The sequence below is a fragment of the Candida albicans genome, chromosome 7, assembly GCF_000182965.3.
Source record: "Candida albicans SC5314 chromosome 7, complete sequence".
NCBI classification, from domain to species: Eukaryota; Fungi; Ascomycota; class Pichiomycetes; order Serinales; family Debaryomycetaceae; genus Candida; species Candida albicans.
Genome location: NC_032095.1, coordinates 228,307 through 249,551, shown reverse-complemented (window position 1 = coordinate 249,551; position 21,245 = coordinate 228,307). Strand labels below are relative to the sequence as shown.

The window sequence follows — 21,245 nt, the reverse complement described above, 5'->3', positions numbered from 1 at the left end:
AGCACATTGTGGTGATTATTCTCCAGCTTCTGTCTCATCAGTCCTTCCATCTCCATGTTTACCATCATTATCATTTAAATCACTGTTACCACCATCATTGTCTTCCAGTTCTTCCTCCTCCTCCTCCTCATCATCATCATCATTCATGTCAATACAGATCCAACTTGGCCAAGCAATCTCATCACGTAAAATATTCCTCAATTGTTCAACTAAAAATTTCTCAACTTTCCCCACATTTCTTAGTATATTATTCTCAACTTCACCAATTTCACTTTCAATTTTAATCTTTTTAACAATATCAATTCTTTCTTTATTGATAGTTGCGTCATTGGAGTAATAATCAACAAAATTTCCACCAGTAGTAGATGTAGGAGTTTGTACATTACTATCAAAATCAGGGAATGTATCATCAACATCACATAGGAAAGACAAAAACACTGATTTCTTTAAATAGGCAATAGTGGCAATTGAATGAATCACTATGTCAGTAATATGTAACTTTATCGGCAATGATATGAAATTGGGTGATGGATAATTTACTAATAAATTCACCAACAAGTTGATATGCATGTCACCTTTATAATTTATTTCCACAATAAGTTGAATGTCATTATCATCATGATGAGGTTGTTTTTGTTTTACAGATATTTTTGGTAATACTCTGGAAGATAGATAATTTTGATTTAGTATATTTGTAGGTGTTTCCGACCCAGCACCTGTGGCCCCTATTATGCTATTAACACCATATGGATGAAGAATTGAATGGAAAGAATCTCGTGAAGGGTTTAGAGGTGGTGGTAGTGGTGGTGCAGCCAGACCTGCAAATGAGTTAGCAGAAGGAGTGGTTGAGTTTTCATTAAAGTTCAACAAACTAATCCCTTCATTAATGGTTCCTAAATCGTGATCGTCGTAGTCATCTTCATCTTCTTCTTCTTCGTCTTCATCATCCTCGTCGTCATCCTCATCGTCTTCATCCTCGTCATCAAGATTCTGACTATTATATCCACTATCTTTATTGATCCCATCACCGTGGTTCTTCAAATGTTCATCTTTTGAATCATTATTAGCCTCATTCATTACTCCTAAATTATTTTCATCTTCATAAAACTCTTCAAATGGATCACCAATATGTCGGATCGTAACTTCAGGAGGTATTTCTCCTAAATTAAAATCAGTCACTGCAAGATTGGAAATAAATGATGGGAGTGAGATATTTTTGAATTGCTGATCCAAAAACTCTTTTATCGATTGATTGATCGTGTCATCAATTGTTAATTGATTCCAATTAATATCAAATGACATTTATAATGATGCTTGCGTTAACTGGGTGTTGTCATCGGTTGGTAAAGAGAGAACGTTATACACTTCAAAATGACTTTACTTATGAAAATTTAATAAGTCGTGTGCCCACCATAACAATGATTTGAATCGACTTTTACGAATGACAATATATTTGGAATAACCAGTACCAACAAGCAGAACTAGCTGAGTCAGTAACATGTGAATGACAAGTCACTACTATCTGTACATAGAGATGATTGTCAAACAATGTTGCTTGGACATTCAATACTGTCAATGACAAAAGTTCTTGTTTCAATAGAGATTACACATCTTTCTGTGGAACAATTGAATTGAAAGTACATCTAACAATTCATTTCAGTATTCTATTCCAAAAAAGTGTTGTACTTACAATAGCAATGTGCTGATAATTTATGCTTGCTCGTGTAGGTGATGATTTTTTGTTGTAATTCTGCAAACGGTTGTGCTAAATATATAAACTGACATTCTCCACCTCAGTAATGTTTCAATCATAAGAATAGTCATTGTTCAAAGTTATAAGTAAACAATTGTGACGAGTGAATTGTTGACGATTTGTGGTCGGCAGTTCAGTAAATCATCTCCCTCCTCCACATTTCATGAATGTGACTAATTCTCTCCTGTACCGGAGCAACGGGTGTCAAGAGAGAAATGCGGGCTTTTTTTTATTTCTTTTTTTGTTTTGTGAGTGATTTTTTTTTTTTTTTTTTCAAGAAGCTTCGCAGCCATACTTAACTTATGACTAAACAGGTTAATATTCCTCCCACAATGCATTTCATTACATTGAATTGAAAAACTTTTTCCTTCTTTAATTACTTCTTCTTCTTTTCTTATTTCCCCTTTTCAATATTTATATTCTATATTCATTTTGTTACTACCCCCTCCCTTACTGTTCATTAAGTTGTTTTTAATCTTGGTCTTCAACTTCCTTTTATTCATTCATTCGTTCTACTGATCTTTTAAATTATTACACTAAATGATTGCTCCAAATCTCCTTCAAATAATAGTTGTGGGGGCAGGTTTAATTGGTCCTAGACATGCATTACACGTTTCCAACAATCCTCAAACTGATTTATTTGCAATAATAGATCCTAACCCCGCCACTGCCGATGTTGCGGAAACTTTCAACACGTTATATTTCCCATCAATTGAATCATGTATGAAATATTGTGATGAAAACTCGATTCCATACCCAGATGGTGCCATAGTGTGTACTCCCAATCATACCCATGTTTCCGTGGGTGCTGAATTAGCATCCTATGGAATTCATTTATTAGTCGAAAAACCAATAGGAAGTACACCTGAAGATGCCAAGGCATTAAAACATTATTGTGAGATAAAAAATGTAAAAGTTCTTGTGGGTCATCATAGAAGATTCAATCCTTATATCTTGGCCACAAAGAAAAACTTGTTTAAAGTTGGTCAAATAATTGCCATTCAAGGAAGTTGGATGTTGAGTAAACCACAAGAATATTTTGATATATCACCATGGAGGAAAAATACAAGCACTGGAGGTGGTGTGCTATTGATCAATTTAGTACACGATTTGGATTTATTACAATATATGTTTGGTAGGATTCAGCGAATTTATGCAGAATTACTACTGCAACAAAGAACTCATGAAGCCGATGAAGGTGCAGCCTTGACGATTAAATTCGAAAGTGGGGTAACTGGTACATTCATTTGTTCCGATAATGTCGTATCACCGTTTAATTTTGAAAGTGGTACCGGTGAAAATCCTACAATTCCTCAGAATCAAGGGGTGTCAGGTATTTATCGTATATTTGGGTCTAAAGGTACCTTATCGATGCCTGATATGAAATTGTATCATCAAGATAAAGGCGTCACATCTTCATGGACTAATCCAATAAATGAGACTGTTATTGAACTGGATTTGGACAAATTACCGTTTGATTCTCAGTTGGAACATTTTATTGATTTAATTAGAGGTAATGTCAAAGAACCTTGGTGTTCAATTGATGATGGTATTTCTGCGTTATTGTGTATTGATGCAGTTATGAGGTCGATTGAAAGTGATATGCCAGTGAAAGTTCAGGATATTAAAAGTGTGTCGGCCGATTATAAAAAGTTAGGGATTGACCAAGGTGTTTTTATGTAGCATATGCATTTCATTGAGTTGGTTTTTGTTTAGATTTGATTGTCTTTAGTTCTTGTTTTTTTACAATAATAAAAGTTAGTGTTATGTTAAAATAAATCGCCAAAAAGTATGAGAAAGATAATTGCTTTTATTAATATATACTGTCTACGGATTAATATCAAAAGTACGACAGTCCAATCACACTTTGGTTTTTGGCAGCCATTTACTAAGCTTTGTCATCAGTATAAATTGTCATTTGTGCACGACCCTCTCACTGTTTTTTTTTTAACAAGCAACCAGTAACCAGTAAAATTCACTGGAAAAAAAAATCACTACGAAGAGTCCAGTATTCACAACTCAATTAACATACCCATAGTATCCAAATGTCTAAGTTTGTTATTCCAACTGCCTTAAAAGAATTAAGATTTCATTTATCACAAACAGGAGAAGCTTCAATACCTGTGAGAAACTTTTTAACTAAAAACTATCCAAGTTTGAAGACTCAACTGAATTACAAATTACCAATTTTGATTAGAGAAAGTTATGGTATCCCACCTACATTAACTGCTAGATTTGAAAGAGGTGAAGAAGTGAAAACAAGTTTAGAAGGTTTGGATGAAGCTGGTGTTGAAAAGGCATTAAATGAATTATTAAAAAGATAGGAAGTTGAATCATATATTATTCTTTATCATATTGTACATTAGAATCAAACCAACAAAACATAATACACAACTATTCAATATCTATTTATAACTTTATTTACAAGACCCCAAATAAAAGGATATTTTTAGTTAATTTACACTTTTGAGCTGTTATTGTTATTGTACTGGCCAACTTGGTAGACACCCCAACCTAAACTGAGCATTGAATCATTGTAAACTTCTTTAATATTGTCATCGGATTTCGAAGCAACACCTCCGGCAACAACTATTGGTAAGAAATGTTCTAAAGTAGGATGAGCTTGACGTAATAATGGATTCTTTTTCAATTCTAAAAATGCTTGTAATAAACTTTCGCCATGATTCTCTTCAACTGTTTTAGTCAATAATTGATTAAATGGTTTGACATAAGGCATTATCTGTTTAGGTTGACGGAAGGAAGCACCTAAATCTCTTAAATTATGAACTGACATTCCTGAACAAATAATTAACCCTGATAAATACTTCTGTCTCGATTCATCCCAAATCAATTCGTTCCTGAACTTGCTCAAAACTTCTCCCAATTTAAAATGTTTAGCAAAATCACCATCTCTAGAAGTTAATGAAACTTGGATTACAGATGTATCTGGTAAATCCAAACCTTTGACCTCTGGTTGGGGTCTAGATTGTGTATTATAGTCACTGAATGCTACTTTAAACGGTACCCAAACACCATGATCAATTCCACGATTTGTAAGACTGGAATTAAACCCATTCTTTTCTAATTCTTTTTTAATCTCATTGGCAATAAACAAATTATTTTTAGAATGGAATTCTTCTTTATACATATGATCAGGAAATCCGTAAAAATCATAGATTAATGGATTTTCTTCATTGTTTCGAGGGCAATCAATTTCAATCAAATTATCTCCCTTACTTTGCCAATGAGCACTGATCACAATAATATAATCTGGTTTCCAATTCTTTTTAATATTATTACCAATTTTCTTAACGGTATTCCATGCTCCTTTATTACCAAAATCATCTAATTCATACATGAATGTTGGACCTCCGTGAGAAAAGAAATAGGTTGGGAATGGAGTTGGATTTTGAATAAATTTTTTTGATAATTGTGAAGCCATATCGTTTGCAATTTGTGTTTCTTTGGTGTTTAAGTTAGGATTAGTGAAATAGTAATAGTAAATAATAGATGCTATTATTGGTATGAAAAACAAATTCATAGAGTTGTAGTGTTATTCTTTTAGGAAATAAGTATCAAGACCCAAATGGGGTATTTATAATGTTTATGCATTTTGAAAATTGAAATATTGAAATCAAGAGTTTACACTAAGACCGCCCATGTAAGCAAAATCCACAATGTGAGGTGATATTACTAATATGACAAATTGTGTGGGAGGATAATATATAAGCACATACAATGAAAATGTCTCCGGTGATATCATGTCGTGACGGATCTGACTAATACGACATTTGTGATGCCCCGAAGTGAGAATAGAAATCAAATCTGGAGTCAGCCATTACATTACACGTTGAAGTTGAGTAGCACTGACTAACTATTACTAGACAACATAGTCTTAGGGGCAAAAGAGAGTAAGATTCAATTTTTTTTACCACATTTTTTACCACAACCAGGTACCAAAACAAACGATTTATGCCCTAATGATCGACGTAAATTATTAACACATCATTCCATCTTGTTTCATAATAAGTAATTGGAAATTAACAACCACCACCACCATACCAAATAGATAGTTACATTCTTAAGCCTGAAACATCCAACCATTCAAAAGCTGCTGGAATTTGTTGTTGTTGCTAAAAAAGGGTTTCAAAATAGGAAAAGTCTTTCTTTATTTGGCAATCTACAGATCGCTCCCGAAACAACTGAGGAAGTTCTTTATTTGACCACAGTTGCTAATGTTACAATAACTTGATAAGTAATTAACAAGAAGGGGAAGATTGACAAGGGAAATAACGATAATGAAACTGGCACATGCAATAAATTGGAACTGAAATTTAATATTCAAAATTTTCGAGTAAAATGATAGGAAAATCTTAGGATGTTCGTGAAAATGAATTAATAATATCTTGCAGTTTATTCGATGAATTACTTTAGCATCATATCTGCAATGTTTACTCCTTCAAATGAATTGACACATTTTGCAACATTACATAACTAAACTGCATAACAAAAAATACAATTGTCATGATGACTATTGATTAGTATTTTCACTTTTGAAAGGAGTTATTGCTTTTATGCTTGTTGGTATTCTTTGATGATTTATCTTGAGTAGATTCTGAGCATTCATCGAGGATTGAACATTCTTTGTGGATTGATAATGAAATCTCTGTCTTTGGCATTATCTTCTACTTCATTGATATTGTATATAACGAACAACTTGTWACTTATTATATCTTTTTTAATCATTATAAGATCTATAGAAACGGCATTTGTATTTGTATGTATTGTAGAATTTAAATCACAAACAAAGAAAAAAAATAGTTGGTTGCCAATTTTGTTGATAATTCAATACTAATTTGACACCAAAAAAAATCTTAATATCAAACAGCATTCATTCTACAATACACAATCAAGTATTGAAATCCACTCTGTTCTAATAATAAATTAATTTCAAAAATGTTTAGAATGTTAGATTAATCTATCCAGAAGATTTCACTTTGTTTAAATTGGTGTTATAAATTATGATAATTCTATCCATGTATCTACAACTATCTACCACAAAAAGAATAAGGAATCCATCATTAATGATCAAGAACAAACAAAACATTCAAAAGAGTGAATYAATTGACCAATCTATCAAATGATGATGAAACTAGACTTGTTAGCACAAATTGTGGGAATTGCTTTTTCTTTTAGATATATGATTCAAGATCAATTAATTGGCGATAAGGGAAAGACAATTACAAGGTTTCTGATAAATGTTAATGACGATTTATATTTCATAAGCTAACCAGTTCTAAACAATAATGAAACTTCCTACAAATGGTTACCGAGTCAATTACACTTAATATCAAAACTTTTAATCTTTGATTCAATCAGTTGATAGATAAATCCAGATCCTTGGAATCTAGATGGATAAACACAACTGTGGGTATTTCAGTTGTTAAAACCGTCCCTTATTTTCGTGAGTATCCATTGGCGTCTTTGAAGATGTATTTGATTCATCAATCAATAGATATACTGACATTTTGATCTAATCTCCAATTCTGATTGAAAAAAACAAAGCAACACCATATAAATCAAATTTGGTTGTCAGCGTGTATAAAACATTAATATTGAAAGGTGGTAGTTGATAGTAGCGTTTATAGTATCTTCAATATATCAAGTATGTGTTTAGTTCTCAGACTTTAAGAAAATATCCAAATGAACTTAAATATGATAAGAAAGGATCCTTGAATGAGTATAATATGTATTTCTTTCAAATTAAAACCTGCTCTGTTAATAATAGTGTATGATTGTGTAGATTAAAGACACTTGAAAATCTCTTTGCTATACCATAATAACAAGGAAAAGAGCTTTCTATGGGGAACTCCTTCAGACCTGTTGGGTAAAATATACTGCAAACCACTAGAAAACCTGTTTTATTGAAATTTTCACTAAGAGGTTAGCCGGGTAGCGTCCAGATGATACATTTTCCTTGATTTTATTCAAATTTTCGCAAAGACGATCGCCGGGTAGGGTACAGACCATATGTTTTCCTTGATTTTAATTAAAATTTTCGCAAAGACGATAGCCGGGTAGCATTCACATAGGTAAACTTGCTATATTTTTCGTTTTTATTTTCGCAAAGACCATAGCCGGGTAGGCTTTACATAGATATTATAAGGCAAAAATATGACCTTGGTTTTTTATGAGATCAACTGCTGGAAAATGAGTCCCTAATTCCAAATATCTTTACCATTTCAATGTAGCATAAATATTGGTTGAGTTATAACAAAATACATTTCTTGGGATTTCTAAGTCAACAAATCTGGCAAATATCCGGGTAAAGGTTAAAATTCAAATATCACTTTCAATGGCATCAAATGATAGATATTGGGCTCCTGATTCTAAATATCTTTATAGAATCAATATAGCATAAATATTCGTTGAGTTATGGCAAAATTTCGTTTTTCTGAACTCTTAAGTTAGCAAGTTTGAAATTTTGGAAAATTTTTGATTTTTTTTCGAAAATGCAAAATGAAGCTAATCCCCATACAAAAAAAAACACTAACAAATTCAAAATTTAGATTTTGGCTTTAATGACACTAACCGATACAAAATGACCCGCTGATTTCGAATATCTTTACCATTTTAACGTAGCGCAAATATTGAACAAGTTATAGTAAAATCTGCTTCTAGGAATTCAAATCAAAAAACCTAACACTTACTCCGGGTAAACTTCACATAGCTTAAAATAAAAATATTTCGGTTTTTAGGATTAATTAAAAGTGTCCGAGTTCCTGACCTTAACGGTACTAGTAGTTTTCTTATAGCTTGATTATTTCATGAGTTATAGCAAGTTGTATTATTTGGGAATCCTTAAGTATGTAAATTGGACAATTTTGTGTGATTCCTGCAGATATGTATGTGTAGGGTAAAAACACAACAGTTAATTAATATAGCCAAAACACATCTGATTCAAACTAACTCAAGCCCTGCTATTAGCTTATTCATCATTGTTCTTTCTTTGTGATATTTTGGTTAGTTGTAACAACAGTAGTGATTGCATACTTGGTTGATAGTACGATCATAGTGTAGACAAATGAACATGAAAGAAAGAAAACCCCCACAGTAAGCCTTCCGAAACAATAAAAAACTAACATGAAAACGGGAAAGCAGCAATCATTCAAGGTGACCACTATTGTTTATGAATTGGGAAAAGAAAGGTATAACTTTTGCTAAGTAAAGTTGGAATAGAAGTAGACCCACAATGTGAATAAAGTCGACCTTGTTGTAAACAGAATAAGGTTGCAGTTTTTTATTGTGATCTTATTCAATCTTATTTCATTCGTGTTAAGGTGGGAAGCTAATTGATTATATTGTTTCTCTTTTCCAATGGGTCATTTCCAGTTTGAACTTCTGATTAGAATGTCATAAATATCCTTGTATCCTACTTCTTGTTTCCTTCCATTGACTTTAAGCGTTCTACTTGTTCAAGACAACAAAACCTTTTTAGGACTGGCTCATCCCCATGCAGATACTAGTAATGACTTTCTTATTGAAATTTGATTGTTGGCACTGCCTGATTTGGGGACACTTAGGGAAGATTCTGAAAGTATAGTACAATTAAATAGAAATTATCCCGCCATTTTGCTAATATTTCTAATACTTCTTTCAAACAAGCTAGTATCTCCTTCATTACTAAATAGCTTTACAAGTTGTTTTGTTTCAAATTTGTGCATCTATTTTTATTTTTGCTGTTAAAATTTCAGTTTCTTTTTGTTATGCCAGTACAAGTACTTGGTGTGATTTCAAATTTACAAGGTTTTAAGTGAATATCCCTTGAACTTATGTCTAACACAAATAACTGTGAATGTTATGGTAGTATGTGAATAGTGTCCAAACACATATCATCTATCGTAACTTGGTTGGGAAATGAAAATGAATAGCCCCTAGATCAAGCTAAAAATAACATCATTTATTGTCCACTGGTTCTTAAACATTATATTAATGCCATTTTGATTGATTTTCCAAAGGGAAGCACTAAGTAATCAAATGTACTCAATTGATAAAATGGCAGCCAGTGGAATCTATACTCTATTGGCACTAATAGTATTAACAATCATTGTCATTTTGTTACTAACAACTTCAAAAAAAAATAGTTCATATCTCATAGATACTGAATATGAAAGAACTATTGACATTCTCCCAATTTGTAAACCCTGCTTCATTGAAATAAGAATGACTCTCACTCTTAATACTCGATCATAAACAAGTAGTCTTGGGATAATCAAATCCATCACCAAATTCATCTTCATCACCAGCATTAACACTGATAGAAGTTATGTTTCTAAAATTTCATGAATGGTCAATTTTCAAATGTTGTAAGAACCTTCCTACTTCACTAAAATTTCTTGGACGATTTTTCCCAAATTATTCTTCAACAGGTTTGACAGTTCCCAGTACAATTTGATATTCAGACAAAACATAACTTGTTCTTAGACTACCGAAGGACAATCCATGAGTATTTTTTTGATTCATTAGTAGTAGAAGATATTATTAATAATCATGGCAACCTGCCAGTCGTCAAATACCACGGGCAGCATTTGTAATTGTTGACACTGGAACACCCAATTTTTCGATCAATATTTGATACAGAGAACCAGGATAGAACACATTTTCATCAATACCATATCATCTATCTTTGAGTGTATATATCATTTTAATTGATTCATGTAGTTTAGAAGAGAGTAAGGTGAATAATAGATAAGAATAAATTTTAATGCATGAGAAAATTTTGTGCTGGTTTTTTTTGGACATAGACATTCGCATAAAGTGGCACACCATAGAAACTTCAGTGGACAACGACCTATAAAAGTATTTCCTGAGGTATTAGTACAATAAGAATGATCTAATTCTGACAAACTACAGTAGTGTCTATATTATACTACCAACTATGAACATTTATTATAGTAGTAAACACTAAATTCTATATAACTACAACCAGCAATAGACTTCCAGTGGGTTACCTCTCTAAATGGGCAATTCACATATGCTTATATTCCAACTTTGCTTGTTCTAACACACCCTCAGTTTGATATCCAGTTTAAACAATTTTAATTTATAGCAATTGGTTGGCCCTTCATTATCTTAACCTAACAATAACAACACCAGTCAATGACTATAACCAAGTCAATATATGCATAGTACAACCATATTAGGTTATCACACCAGCCATGAATCAGCACCAGTTTAATTCACATCACTTTCCCTTAACCAAACTCTGCGATGATGATAGTCTCTTATCAACACTTCTTTGGTGTACAGCCAGCATGTATGAAGGCAAACCAATCTAGCAAATCAACATGGATGAGGATACGGTACTTCACTAATTAGTAAATGATCTACTAATATTTTCCTTTATTTAAACCGGGGTTTTCTTGATAGAAGCAATATAACAACAAAATATTTTCATGAACTGAGGCTTTGGATTGTGGCTAGGGAAATTCCAAATGTTATAGATACCAGCGACATAATTGTTGCTCGTTGATGGAATATCGGGTTAGTTTCCAAATGTCAATAGTCATTATCATCCTTCATGTTACAGGACAAATCCAATGGTGTACATTTTGAATTCTTATTACCTAAAACATCAACCATGCGAAAGTAGTAATGACCTCAATTACTTGACTTTCGGTATAGCCAGGTGAATAAGGAAGATTGGACTCTGTCCCAGTCTAAAAATAACCATTCTTTGATATTGACCACAACATATCCCGTTCAGAAACACATAAGATTGCATTAGAACCAACTAATTCAAGCTTCCTTAAACGATTCATTTCAGTATTCATCTGTCGGTCACCAGAAACAAGATGCATTGAACCATAAAGCGGGAATTACAATTAAGTCAATCCCGAGTTCTTAGCTTCAATAACCAAAGCAAGGTGACAACAATCCGGTCAAATCCAGAACGTCATCTACCAAAAGCTAGCACCTGGAACCAAACTCAAAACATCTATTAATGCAGCATCAAAGTTGGATAAGATAGAACCATACGGCCAAAACAATGAATTGTCATGGATTGGGAACAGCGGGTATAAAAGCATTATCCACAGTACCAAAGTAGTCTTGATCAATCTTCAGCAATTTGCCTGACCAATCCATAACCTAGTTTTAAGAATATAGATTAGTGGATAGCAGTAACCAATTCTTTGTTGTTCTTCAAAGCAAAATCAAATGCGTATTCAGCAAATCTATAGGACCTGAATTTTGTCATAATTTTTAAGAATTCAACAACACCTGGACAGAATTGATTTTCTAGCACACTATATTCATCTTGAGTGCTTTCTCTGACCAAGCATAAATCAATACCAACTTAAATATCAATAGTATATGAAATGCCTTTGATTAAAACCAATTAAGCTTTAATATCTGATTATTCTCTGAATGCAACATTCAATGGCTTGGCAGATTTCAATCTCTAGCAAAATAATTAAAGTGACTTCCAAATATCAATCATGAGATTTCAAAATGTAGCGACTAATATAGCTCCCGAAATGAAAAAGCCAAACTTATATCAAATACTGCTTTGTGGTAAATAAAGGGGGCGACATGTCATGGTCTCATTCATAATTCTGGAAATGCAAATCGGTATGCATTTCTCTGTAGTCATTTAATACTCCCTGGGTCTACTTCAAATAAGTCTTAATATGACCAATCACCAATGTTATCAAACTCTTACTCTTGCTATAACTAAACCAATTTTCAAAAAGACAGTATTTTGGAACAATTGACACAACAAACCAAGTAGACGACTATGACACCAATACCAAGTATGACTAGTTCTACCAAACACATTACTCTAAAACACAATTCCCATTGTAGATTTATGAATATCACTTGCAATATGACTATTAGGTAGATTAACGGACCAGCGTCTAAATTAATGGGAACTTGAATGTTAATGGAAATACAATACCAAACAACCAATTATAACTTGACGCCATTGATCAATTGCCTCTGTAACTCCCAAATGATAATGATTCACTATCATATCTCTCTTTCATTCTCTTGATTGAAGTAAATAAATCAAATATTCCGCCGAAACAAAACTGGCAGCCACTAGCCGCTATCACAATATATTGAAACTAATGGCGTTAATGGGATTGCTAATACATTTTCAAAAGGATCTTAATTCGAATAAACAATTGTTGGATTATTTGGGATTTGTTTTGTATTATTTGTGGTGTTTGAAATGGTTGTATCTTATAGTGTACTAATGAGATTGATTAAATTGTGTAAGAAAATAGTTGTAAAAGAAAATAGATTTAGTAAAAATCCCAGCGCTAGAAAACTACTGAAAAATTTGCTAAGACAAATAATTTTGTATGGCAAAAATTATTTCCGCACCCTTCGGAAATTACACAAACTAATCTCCGTTTCCCTAACAAATTTACTATGTATTTTTGGGCTCGGGTACACGACCCTTAACTCCGTCTCCGTGTCACGTGATTTTTCCCATACAAAATCCTGCACAATCCCGCCACAAATACTCTTATCTCCGCATTCTCGGGAATACCTCAGACAAAGAAAGAGAAGATACTACCACTACTACCACACTCATTTTCCCTCTCCAGCACGCCCCAGCCTCACACTTCCTTCTCTCATCCGCGATCTAACATTAACGCAACTTTGATAATAACAGATCGAAAAATAACAGAGATATTGGAGATCAAAATATTTCACCATCGATTTCAACAAAAATGCTACCAAGCAACCACCTTCCCATACTTAATATTACAGACTTTAATAAAATCATCAGTTCTGATCTCTACACAATATAAGAACTACCACAAGATAGCTAGAGCTCAGAAGTATTATAATTACTATATTAACAATAGAAATCGTTAATGGCCGTCACAATACAAACCAAACACTCATTCTTACAATTCTCTAGGGCATTGACCACCAAAAAAAACGACACAAAATCCAAACTACAATAGTTAAGAAGGAAAGTTGAAGTGTGGGAGGTAGAGGAGGGCTACAAGAGCCAATCAGGTGCCGATTTGTGGCCTACAGTTGTGGTTTTAAAACCCGAGAGAATCGTCAGTAACGGCAATTAGCTGGGTGCTGCAGGGGCAAAAAGGCCGTTTTGTCCATAGTTAAGAGCACCCTGGTAACCCCGTTTGCTAATAGCACAACCAATTGAAGCTGGTATTTGGTGGCTCTGGTGTCAATTTATAGCCAACAATAAACATTTTCAAATCCGTCTAGACCGGTCAAAAGAAGAGTTGAGCTTCCATCTCTGGGTCAAAAAAGGCCGTTTTGGCCATAGTTAAGGCCACCCCCTTTCTGTAGCACAACCAATTGAAGTTGGTATTTGGTGGCTCTAGTGCCGATTTGTAGAGTCAAGTTATAGTGTTTGCATCCGAGAGTTTTGATTTATTCAGTGTTGTTTTCATTGGTTGAGGGCAAAAAGTTCGCATCGAGCAGAAAAGGTCGTGCCCGGGGCATAGTGGATAGACAACGATTACTGATGAACCACATGTGCTACAAAGACCAAACTAGGGCCGTTTTGAAGCTACAATCATGTAGAGTATTGGGTGTGAATTAGGCATGAATCGGATCAGAATTGGTTGAGCTATTGAAGAAAATGTTTTCTCCGTGGAAATGTGAAATTAACTCCGCCAAGGCTGACACAGTCAGTTTCGATGCTAGAAAGACCCAACTAGTGCCAATTCATAGCCATAAGATGTAAGTACTATGACTGTAAGAGCTGTTAGAAACAAGGTTCAACTGCTTTCTGTAGAACAAAAAAGGCCGTTTTTGCCATAGTTAAGGAATTTGCGGTGATGTCCGTTGAAGACTGCGCGATGAAAAATAACGCTACAAAAATCAAACTAGTGCCGATTTATACCTTTGGATTATGAGTTCTATCCCTGCAAGAACTGTTAGAAACGAGATTTAACTGCATCCTGTGGAACAAAAAAGGCCGTTTTGTCCATAGTTAAGACGGAAAAATTATGTATATTGTTGACAGAAGATCGAATTTGAATGAGTTAATGACAAGGCTAGTATCAATTTGGAACCACAAAATGTGAGTGTCAAAGCCGTGGGATACTGTTAGAAAAGAGATACAACTGCATACCGTGGGACAAAAAAGGCCGTTTTGGCCATAGTTAAGAATCACTCGTATTTTTATTTTGACTACTGCTCGACCAATAGAGGCGTTACAAAGACCAAACTAATACCGTTTTGAAGCCAAGACAAATGTTTATTATACGCACAGATGGTGATTGAGGTAGGCGAATGATTGGAGATGCTACAACAAAAAAGGCCGTTTTTGTATGGGAATTAAAGGTGGTGCTCATAGAATTTACATGTCTAGAAATTGAGCTAGTTTGTCTATTAAGTTGTTCATTTATACTTCTTTGATATCCAGCATGTGCTTTAGATTCAATTGTAATGACTTGGAACAAATATATGTACAATAATTGTTATCTGGTAGCAATAATGATGTATATTTATACTGAAATATGCAACATCTTCGAACTATTGTACTCATTAACGTAGCCTGAAAAAGTTCTAGGTAGTAGTGGGACACTAGAAGTATTTTTTCGAAAGTACTCAGTAGTTTCCAGTCTGGGAATTAGTTGGACATTGATCCCAATACAAAAATATTCTAACTATTTCAACTTTATAATTTGGATATAAATGGAAGTAAACCAAGGTAAAAGCTTTTTAGATATAAATCACTTTGAACTATGAACTCTGAATATGGTCTGAAATGTTTCAGTGGTTGTCATTATGTTGATTTAATTGTAATAAAATATGATGGGAACTCTCTAAATACAAGGGATGTGAAAGTAGTTGTTAATTCAAAATTGACCAGGAATTTTTCATAGAATACACCATTCTAATACATTTTGAAAGTAATTGTTAATGTTTTATACTTGAAAACGGTTAGTATTTCTGAGTATGTTAATCCTTTTGGCAATCATTTACACACAAACTATCTGACATGGTTCAACAGTATTGACTACTATAAATTGAATGAAGGTGAAGCACAAGTTTTTTGTTGTTTTCAGTAGTTTAAACTATTAGGAAAGGAAATTTCATGAGCAAAAAAAGGGATAACTGTTGGTGGTGTTGAAAAATTTTGGCGTATGTCATAAAAAGAGAAAATATAAACAAACACGTAAATAGAAATGGAATGTACACGTATTTATCATGCGATGACAATAGGTAGTGTACAACAGTAGTAGTGTTCTTACCAGTAAAGTAAAGATGACTCGTAAATATTTTGTGACTAAGAGTCAAATTGAATGACTATATCACGTGGACTAGTATTTGATAGCAATAGTTGACCATCAAAATGGGCCCTGGGAAGCTCAAAATATTGATGGTAGTGTTATTTTATAGTCAAGTATCCCATTGGAGATAACCAATTGATTAAACGAATCGCTTTAGGGGATTTTTGGGGGTAATTAGATTCAAAGTTGGAACTATTTAGTAATTGCAAAGAGATGAAAGTAAAGTTTAGTTCAATATTTTTGCAAAAATCTATAAAATGTAGAGTAAAAATTATGTGACACAAAATTGGCAGTAACAAACAATTAAACCAACCAATCCAACTTGAAAGCCAGAATTTACACTTATTTTACACAGCTAAGTGCCTCCAACAGCTTTTGATACTGCTGGACTCACTCTTGATAGGTTTTATTAGGACTGATAGTCTATACTGACTTTGATATGTCCTTGGTGTATTCTTTATTGATCGTGTAAGATACAATTTTGCAAAACACCATTGGTTAATAATCAAGAGAAACGCGACTTACAAATCACCTTTGTGTAGCTTATTCTATAAATAACTCACCTGAGAAAACACGAAAATTTATTCTGGCGTAATTACTACTATTGTTGAAAAATATACACGCGAGGCAGGCAATGCTGTACATAAACACGACACCATAAACTTAAATAATAAGAGTGGTGTCGCGTCATTACTTTGACGAGGGAGTTAGAGAAATATAAACAATCCAGAAATTCTTGGAATGGCTTTGAGCTAGAAAATATTTCGTACTAAATTAGCTTGTTCATTCACACTTAATACCTGTGTTGACCATGAAGACTGCTAGTGGTATTGTATCTTTCACGATAACTTGTTTCACGGGTAGTAGGTAAATAGAGAAAGGAGAAGAAAAAAAGAGTCGTCAAAAGTTGAATTCAATTCTAAAGGTGTACTTTTTGTTACGATTTTATTTTCAGGATGCACCGCCACTAATCCCCTTTTTCTTTACGTGAATCTTTGTTAAAATTTCACAATTTGAATCATCCATAAGGAGAGAGCAAGGCTTGGCAGTCACCACGATACTTTATTCAAGAAATTTGCTTAATATTATACAATGTCTGAAGTTCCTAATCAAGAGTCTCCGAGTTCATCGATTCTTAAACAATCGAATGCTTCAACATCAACAAAAATACATGGTGCTCCATCTAGTTCACAAATTGCTAATGTCGACTTCAACACCTTGAGAAAACTAAATACGAATACTTCGTTTTCGTCAAACCTAACTAACTCAACCACTAAAACTAGCAATGCTTTATCCAGGCTATTCACTAGAAATAAGTCATCATCTAACATTTCAATTCATCCCTCTTCAAGCGATGATGATAGCTTACCAAAGACACTCCGAGAATCTACATCTCCATCTGAATCAAGCAAGAGTACTAGTGGCAATAAGTTGAGAATTGCCAAAAAGTTGAAGTTTCCCAAGAATCAAAGCAGTCGGAAACCAGATATGTTTTTGGATACTAGTAGCACAATAAGCGAAGACAGTTCTTCGTTTCGGAAAGTAATAATTGGTAATCTGTTAAATGAGATGAATACACCAAGAAAGAGCTCAATGAGCTCACCCATGAGTACCACATTTCATAGTTTGTTTCATCGATCCCATCATAATGGCAGCAACCTTCAACGAGACACCAACCAGGTTGCGACTGGCACGACACCTTTGTCCGGTAAGTTTGATGACTTCTCAAAACCATCCAAGACAACTTTATGTCTTTCCTCAAATAGCTCGAATTCAATAATCAGCAATCCTGAACTAGCTCAGATATATAATTTCACCAACCCAAATATTTCAATTGAAGATGGAGAAACCAATTTGGATCATTCAAACAGTTCCTTTTTGGATATTCATAAGAAAATGCTTGTGCCAGCAGATCTGTTTATTCAGAATAAGCTAAACAAGTACCACCAAACCGAAGTAGGGTTGGGCATATACGAAAGTGAATTAGATCATGACAAAGATAGTAAGATATATTCCAACTTTTATCATTACTTGAAACCACTATTTACCCCATCTTTTTCAATATCTGACTCTGGTCAAAAGGGTAAGATGCGTCCAATATTGGGTGCTAGTGTTGAAGAAATTGCAAATTTCGTAAAGGAGAGTTTTTGTTTACACCAGCCCAATCACGAAAGAAGTTTTAGACTGAAAACAAGATCCAGTGTATCAAGCTTGGGTCGTGAAAAGGTAGAGGATTTTGATTGCCGTCAGTTATCGAATTTGTTTGAGAAATTGATGGCCTTATTGAGTCATAACTTGCAAACTGCTGAACCATTGGAAATATCTTTACAAGCTTTGATATTGAACGCATGGAAATATTATAATGCTTATGTTAGGTTTTATTTGCTAAGTATATTTCAACCATTGCAAATCTACTTAAACGAGCTATTTACGAGAAATCATAATGGAAGCAAAATTACCAGAATAGATGACCTTCTACTTGCTTCGTTTCGGAAAGTTTTTATTACTGAACAGGGAATTGGAAGTGGGGATAGAGAGACATCTAAGTTTTTGGGAAATGCTGAAAGTGAAGATCTTACAGGGAATGGGTTGTTGACTTCTACTTTGGCTGTGTTGTCAAGTATATCATAGGAGATACCGTTGCATACAGAAGACATGGTACAATAACATCATTATGTTTTTGCTAAGCAAATATTATTGAGTATTCCAGCCGTCAAATAACATGCATAAGACACAATAAAAATCATAAGAGTATTACATTACCACCACAAGCATTTGGAAATATGTACAGACAATAATAAGCATGTCTTTTGTTTGTGGTAAATTTGGCATTATTGTATAACAAGAGGTAATTATTCATTTTCTGTTTTGCCACTACAGTTTCTTCCAACGATGTTTATTTGTTTCAAATGGTTACAGGCACCTATAGCCTATTCAAGCTAAATTGTGTTATCCTTACTACTTAGCTATTCCATACTAAAAAAATATGTGTATTTACGCTTGCCTGATATGTGCATCTCATATATGTGTGTGATATGAAATTCATTGATGCTTTATTGATAATTTAGGCACCACCAACCATAATTATTATTCTTAGAACCAGGTTGGTTCAATAGCTGGTCAAGAATGTACAAGGCGGGATTATTTACACTTAGCCGACGTTGCTCTAATGTAATTCAATTACTAAACATTTGTTTTATTCCTAAATACTACTACTATTGACTTTAAATACTATGGCATCAATTCAATTTTGCTTTATGTGCCTTTTAAATAAGAAGTACATTATAATCTGCTTCTATTACTGTTGTAATGAATACAAATAGGCTCGTTAATTGTGTTTCACCTTAGTTAAAATATGGCGCTTAAATTTATTTGTGAAGTTACACAGACAAGTTTTGCAACCAACTTCAGTTAGCCCCACCAAATAATTCTTTATATTTGTGAGAAAATTTAAAAAAGTATTTAAACTCTTCTTGGCGCCCAAATTTTTTTTGCAACTTTATACCACTTTTTTTTTCTTCTTTTTCTAATTCACAATCAACTTTCAAAATCCATTTCATTCATAAAGGAACCAGGAATCTCTTCTCTCCTATGGAAGCTTGTTGGAGCATCATTATGCGATTAAAAAAACAAATCAACAATATAAAAATATAAATAATAGATTAAAAAATACAAAAAAGGACGCATAATATATTTATTGTTATATAAGATTAGTCTCCTCAAGCGGTTAACAAAATCATCATCATCGGGTAACAGAATGGTTAACCTAGGCGCTATTCACTACTACTGTTTGGAATATTATTGGAGCATCATTATGAGGAAAAGAAACCAAATAAATAATCAAAAAATAAAAATAAAAATTAAAAAAGCATAAAAAAAGACTCATAATAAAGTTGTTGTTATAAATTATAAGACTCCTAAAGCGGTTTTCCAAATCAATGTCCATTCAGAAAGTAGATGAATAACCAAGGCTCTTTCCATTGTTACTTGAATTTTATACTGGAGCACAATATGCAGTTAAAAAACACAAACACAAATATAAAAAATAAAATAAAATGAAAAAAAAAAAACAAATTAAATAAAGCATAGTATAACTAATGGTATATCAGATAAGTCTCCTCATGTTGATTTTAAAACCAATTCCATAAACTGATTCTCTTAACTTGCCTGGAACCTATTGTTTGAAAACTTGTTGGAGCACATTATGCAAAAAAAATACAATCAAGAATGAAAAAATATAATTAAATGAAAAAATAGAAAAAGAAAATGCATAATAGATTTGTTATATTATAAGACTCCAGAAGTAGATTTAGAAATTGATGTCACTGTTGTCATAAATCCACATTACGAAGAAGGTGTTAAACAAATGAAAACGAATTAACCAAACTAGTATCCAATTACATATGAAGCTGTCCAATCAATATCAAATACAATTCAATTCATAAATTAAAGTCCCATACTGATGATGCTGTCACAATTTGAAGATTTATCAAATAGTCAAGGTGTTACTGAGGTGTTATTTAATATATTATAAAGAAGTTATATTATCAAACTGTCAAATAAAAACAAATAAAAAAGATGCAAAAACGCAAAACAAAATAAAGAATATGCAAAAATGCAAAAGTAATTCAAAAAAGACAAAACAATATTAAACAAACTATAAACAAATACAATACAAGATATAAAAAATAGAAAAAAGATCAAAAAGAAATAAAAAACAATAATCAAGTTGCTGCTGTATCATATTGGTTTTCAAAAGCTGATTGTACAACCTTGTTTGCTGTTCTGAAAAGGGATATATATTACTTGTATACTTGGTATAGGAGAGGATATTCTGGGGGATAGGAGATACGATGTTATGGATGGTGCTATTGGGAGGAAGGAGTAGGTCCGAGGAAGATGTAGTTGGAGATCCACGGATTCGAAACTCTTCTCATAGTGCAGCGCATCTCTCCTAAGCAGGGTGCTAGGTGCAAAGTGGGGGTACGAGAGCCACCGCTGGGACGGTTTATCCGATCCTGGGATACGGTTGTGCCGGTTGCCAACGCTTGTACCATTCTCTAGTACCAACTTACATCCTGGGGACTGATCTACTGCCACCCTTGGCCAGAAAATCTGGGCTGGCGGGAACAAGGGCTGGGGCTGAGATCAAGCTTGGGCCAGAGCCAGAGCCAGAGCCAGAGCCAGAGCCAGAGCCA

The 21,245-nt window shown here is 33.5% G+C and overlaps 6 protein-coding genes across 6 annotated transcripts, besides 5 other annotated features; 4 read left to right on the top strand and 2 right to left on the bottom strand. All coding sequences in view use genetic code 12, as the record gives it.

The window, feature by feature from the left end:
- Positions 1-15: 15 nt before the first annotated feature.
- On the bottom strand, positions 16-1,302 carry CAALFM_C701180WA (ERMES complex subunit; the record flags this gene model as incomplete). Its single annotated transcript, XM_707379.1, has 1 exon — positions 16-1,302. The coding sequence occupies one exon, from the start codon at positions 1,300-1,302 to the stop codon at positions 16-18; it is 1,287 nt and encodes a 428-aa protein (XP_712472.1).
- Positions 1,303-2,293: 991 nt separating this feature from the next.
- Positions 2,294-3,436, top strand: CAALFM_C701170CA (uncharacterized protein; the record flags this gene model as incomplete). The annotated part of the gene is made up of 1 exon (XM_707378.1): positions 2,294-3,436. The coding sequence occupies one exon, from the start codon at positions 2,294-2,296 to the stop codon at positions 3,434-3,436; it is 1,143 nt and encodes a 380-aa protein (XP_712471.1).
- A 362-nt stretch (positions 3,437-3,798) lies between these two features.
- CAALFM_C701160CA (uncharacterized protein) lies at positions 3,799-4,077 on the top strand (the record flags this gene model as incomplete). The annotated part of the gene is made up of 1 exon (XM_019475481.1): positions 3,799-4,077. One exon carries the CDS (start codon positions 3,799-3,801, stop codon positions 4,075-4,077), a length of 279 nt encoding a protein of 92 aa, XP_019331026.1.
- A 134-nt stretch (positions 4,078-4,211) lies between these two features.
- CAALFM_C701150WA (uncharacterized protein) lies at positions 4,212-5,111 on the bottom strand (the record flags this gene model as incomplete). Its single annotated transcript, XM_707377.2, has 1 exon — positions 4,212-5,111. One exon carries the CDS (start codon positions 5,109-5,111, stop codon positions 4,212-4,214), a length of 900 nt encoding a protein of 299 aa, XP_712470.2.
- A 2,359-nt stretch (positions 5,112-7,470) lies between these two features.
- Positions 7,471-13,721: a repeat region ((HOK-7a) Repeat sequence of about 8 kb, part of the Major Repeat Sequence (MRS) on Chromosome 7; MRS units are found on most chromosomes; may serve as recombination hotspots).
- Positions 7,471-21,210: a repeat region ((MRS-7a) Major Repeat Sequence (MRS) on Chromosome 7; MRS units are composed of variable numbers of RPS units flanked by HOK and RB2 sequences; found on most chromosomes; may serve as recombination hot spot).
- Positions 8,433-11,372: a repeat region ((Ca3-7b) Ca3 region on Chromosome 7; Ca3 is a large dispersed repeat sequence utilized as species-specific and strain-specific RFLP probe).
- CAALFM_C701130CA (uncharacterized protein) lies at positions 12,990-13,430 on the top strand (the record flags this gene model as incomplete). The annotated part of the gene is made up of 1 exon (XM_707376.2): positions 12,990-13,430. One exon carries the CDS (start codon positions 12,990-12,992, stop codon positions 13,428-13,430), a length of 441 nt encoding a protein of 146 aa, XP_712469.2.
- Positions 13,721-15,080: a repeat region ((RPS-7a) Repeat sequence of about 2 kb on Chromosome 7, about 60 copies are found in tandem repeats on most chromosomes; RPS units flanked by conserved HOK and RB2 sequences form Major Repeat Sequence (MRS); may serve as recombination hot spot).
- Positions 15,080-21,210: a repeat region ((RB2-7a) Repeat sequence of about 6 kb, part of the Major Repeat Sequence (MRS) on Chromosome 7; MRS units are found on most chromosomes; may serve as recombination hotspots).
- Positions 17,140-18,678, top strand: CAALFM_C701100CA (uncharacterized protein; the record flags this gene model as incomplete). Its single annotated transcript, XM_715206.2, has 1 exon — positions 17,140-18,678. One exon carries the CDS (start codon positions 17,140-17,142, stop codon positions 18,676-18,678), a length of 1,539 nt encoding a protein of 512 aa, XP_720299.2.
- Positions 21,211-21,245: the final 35 nt, after the last annotated feature.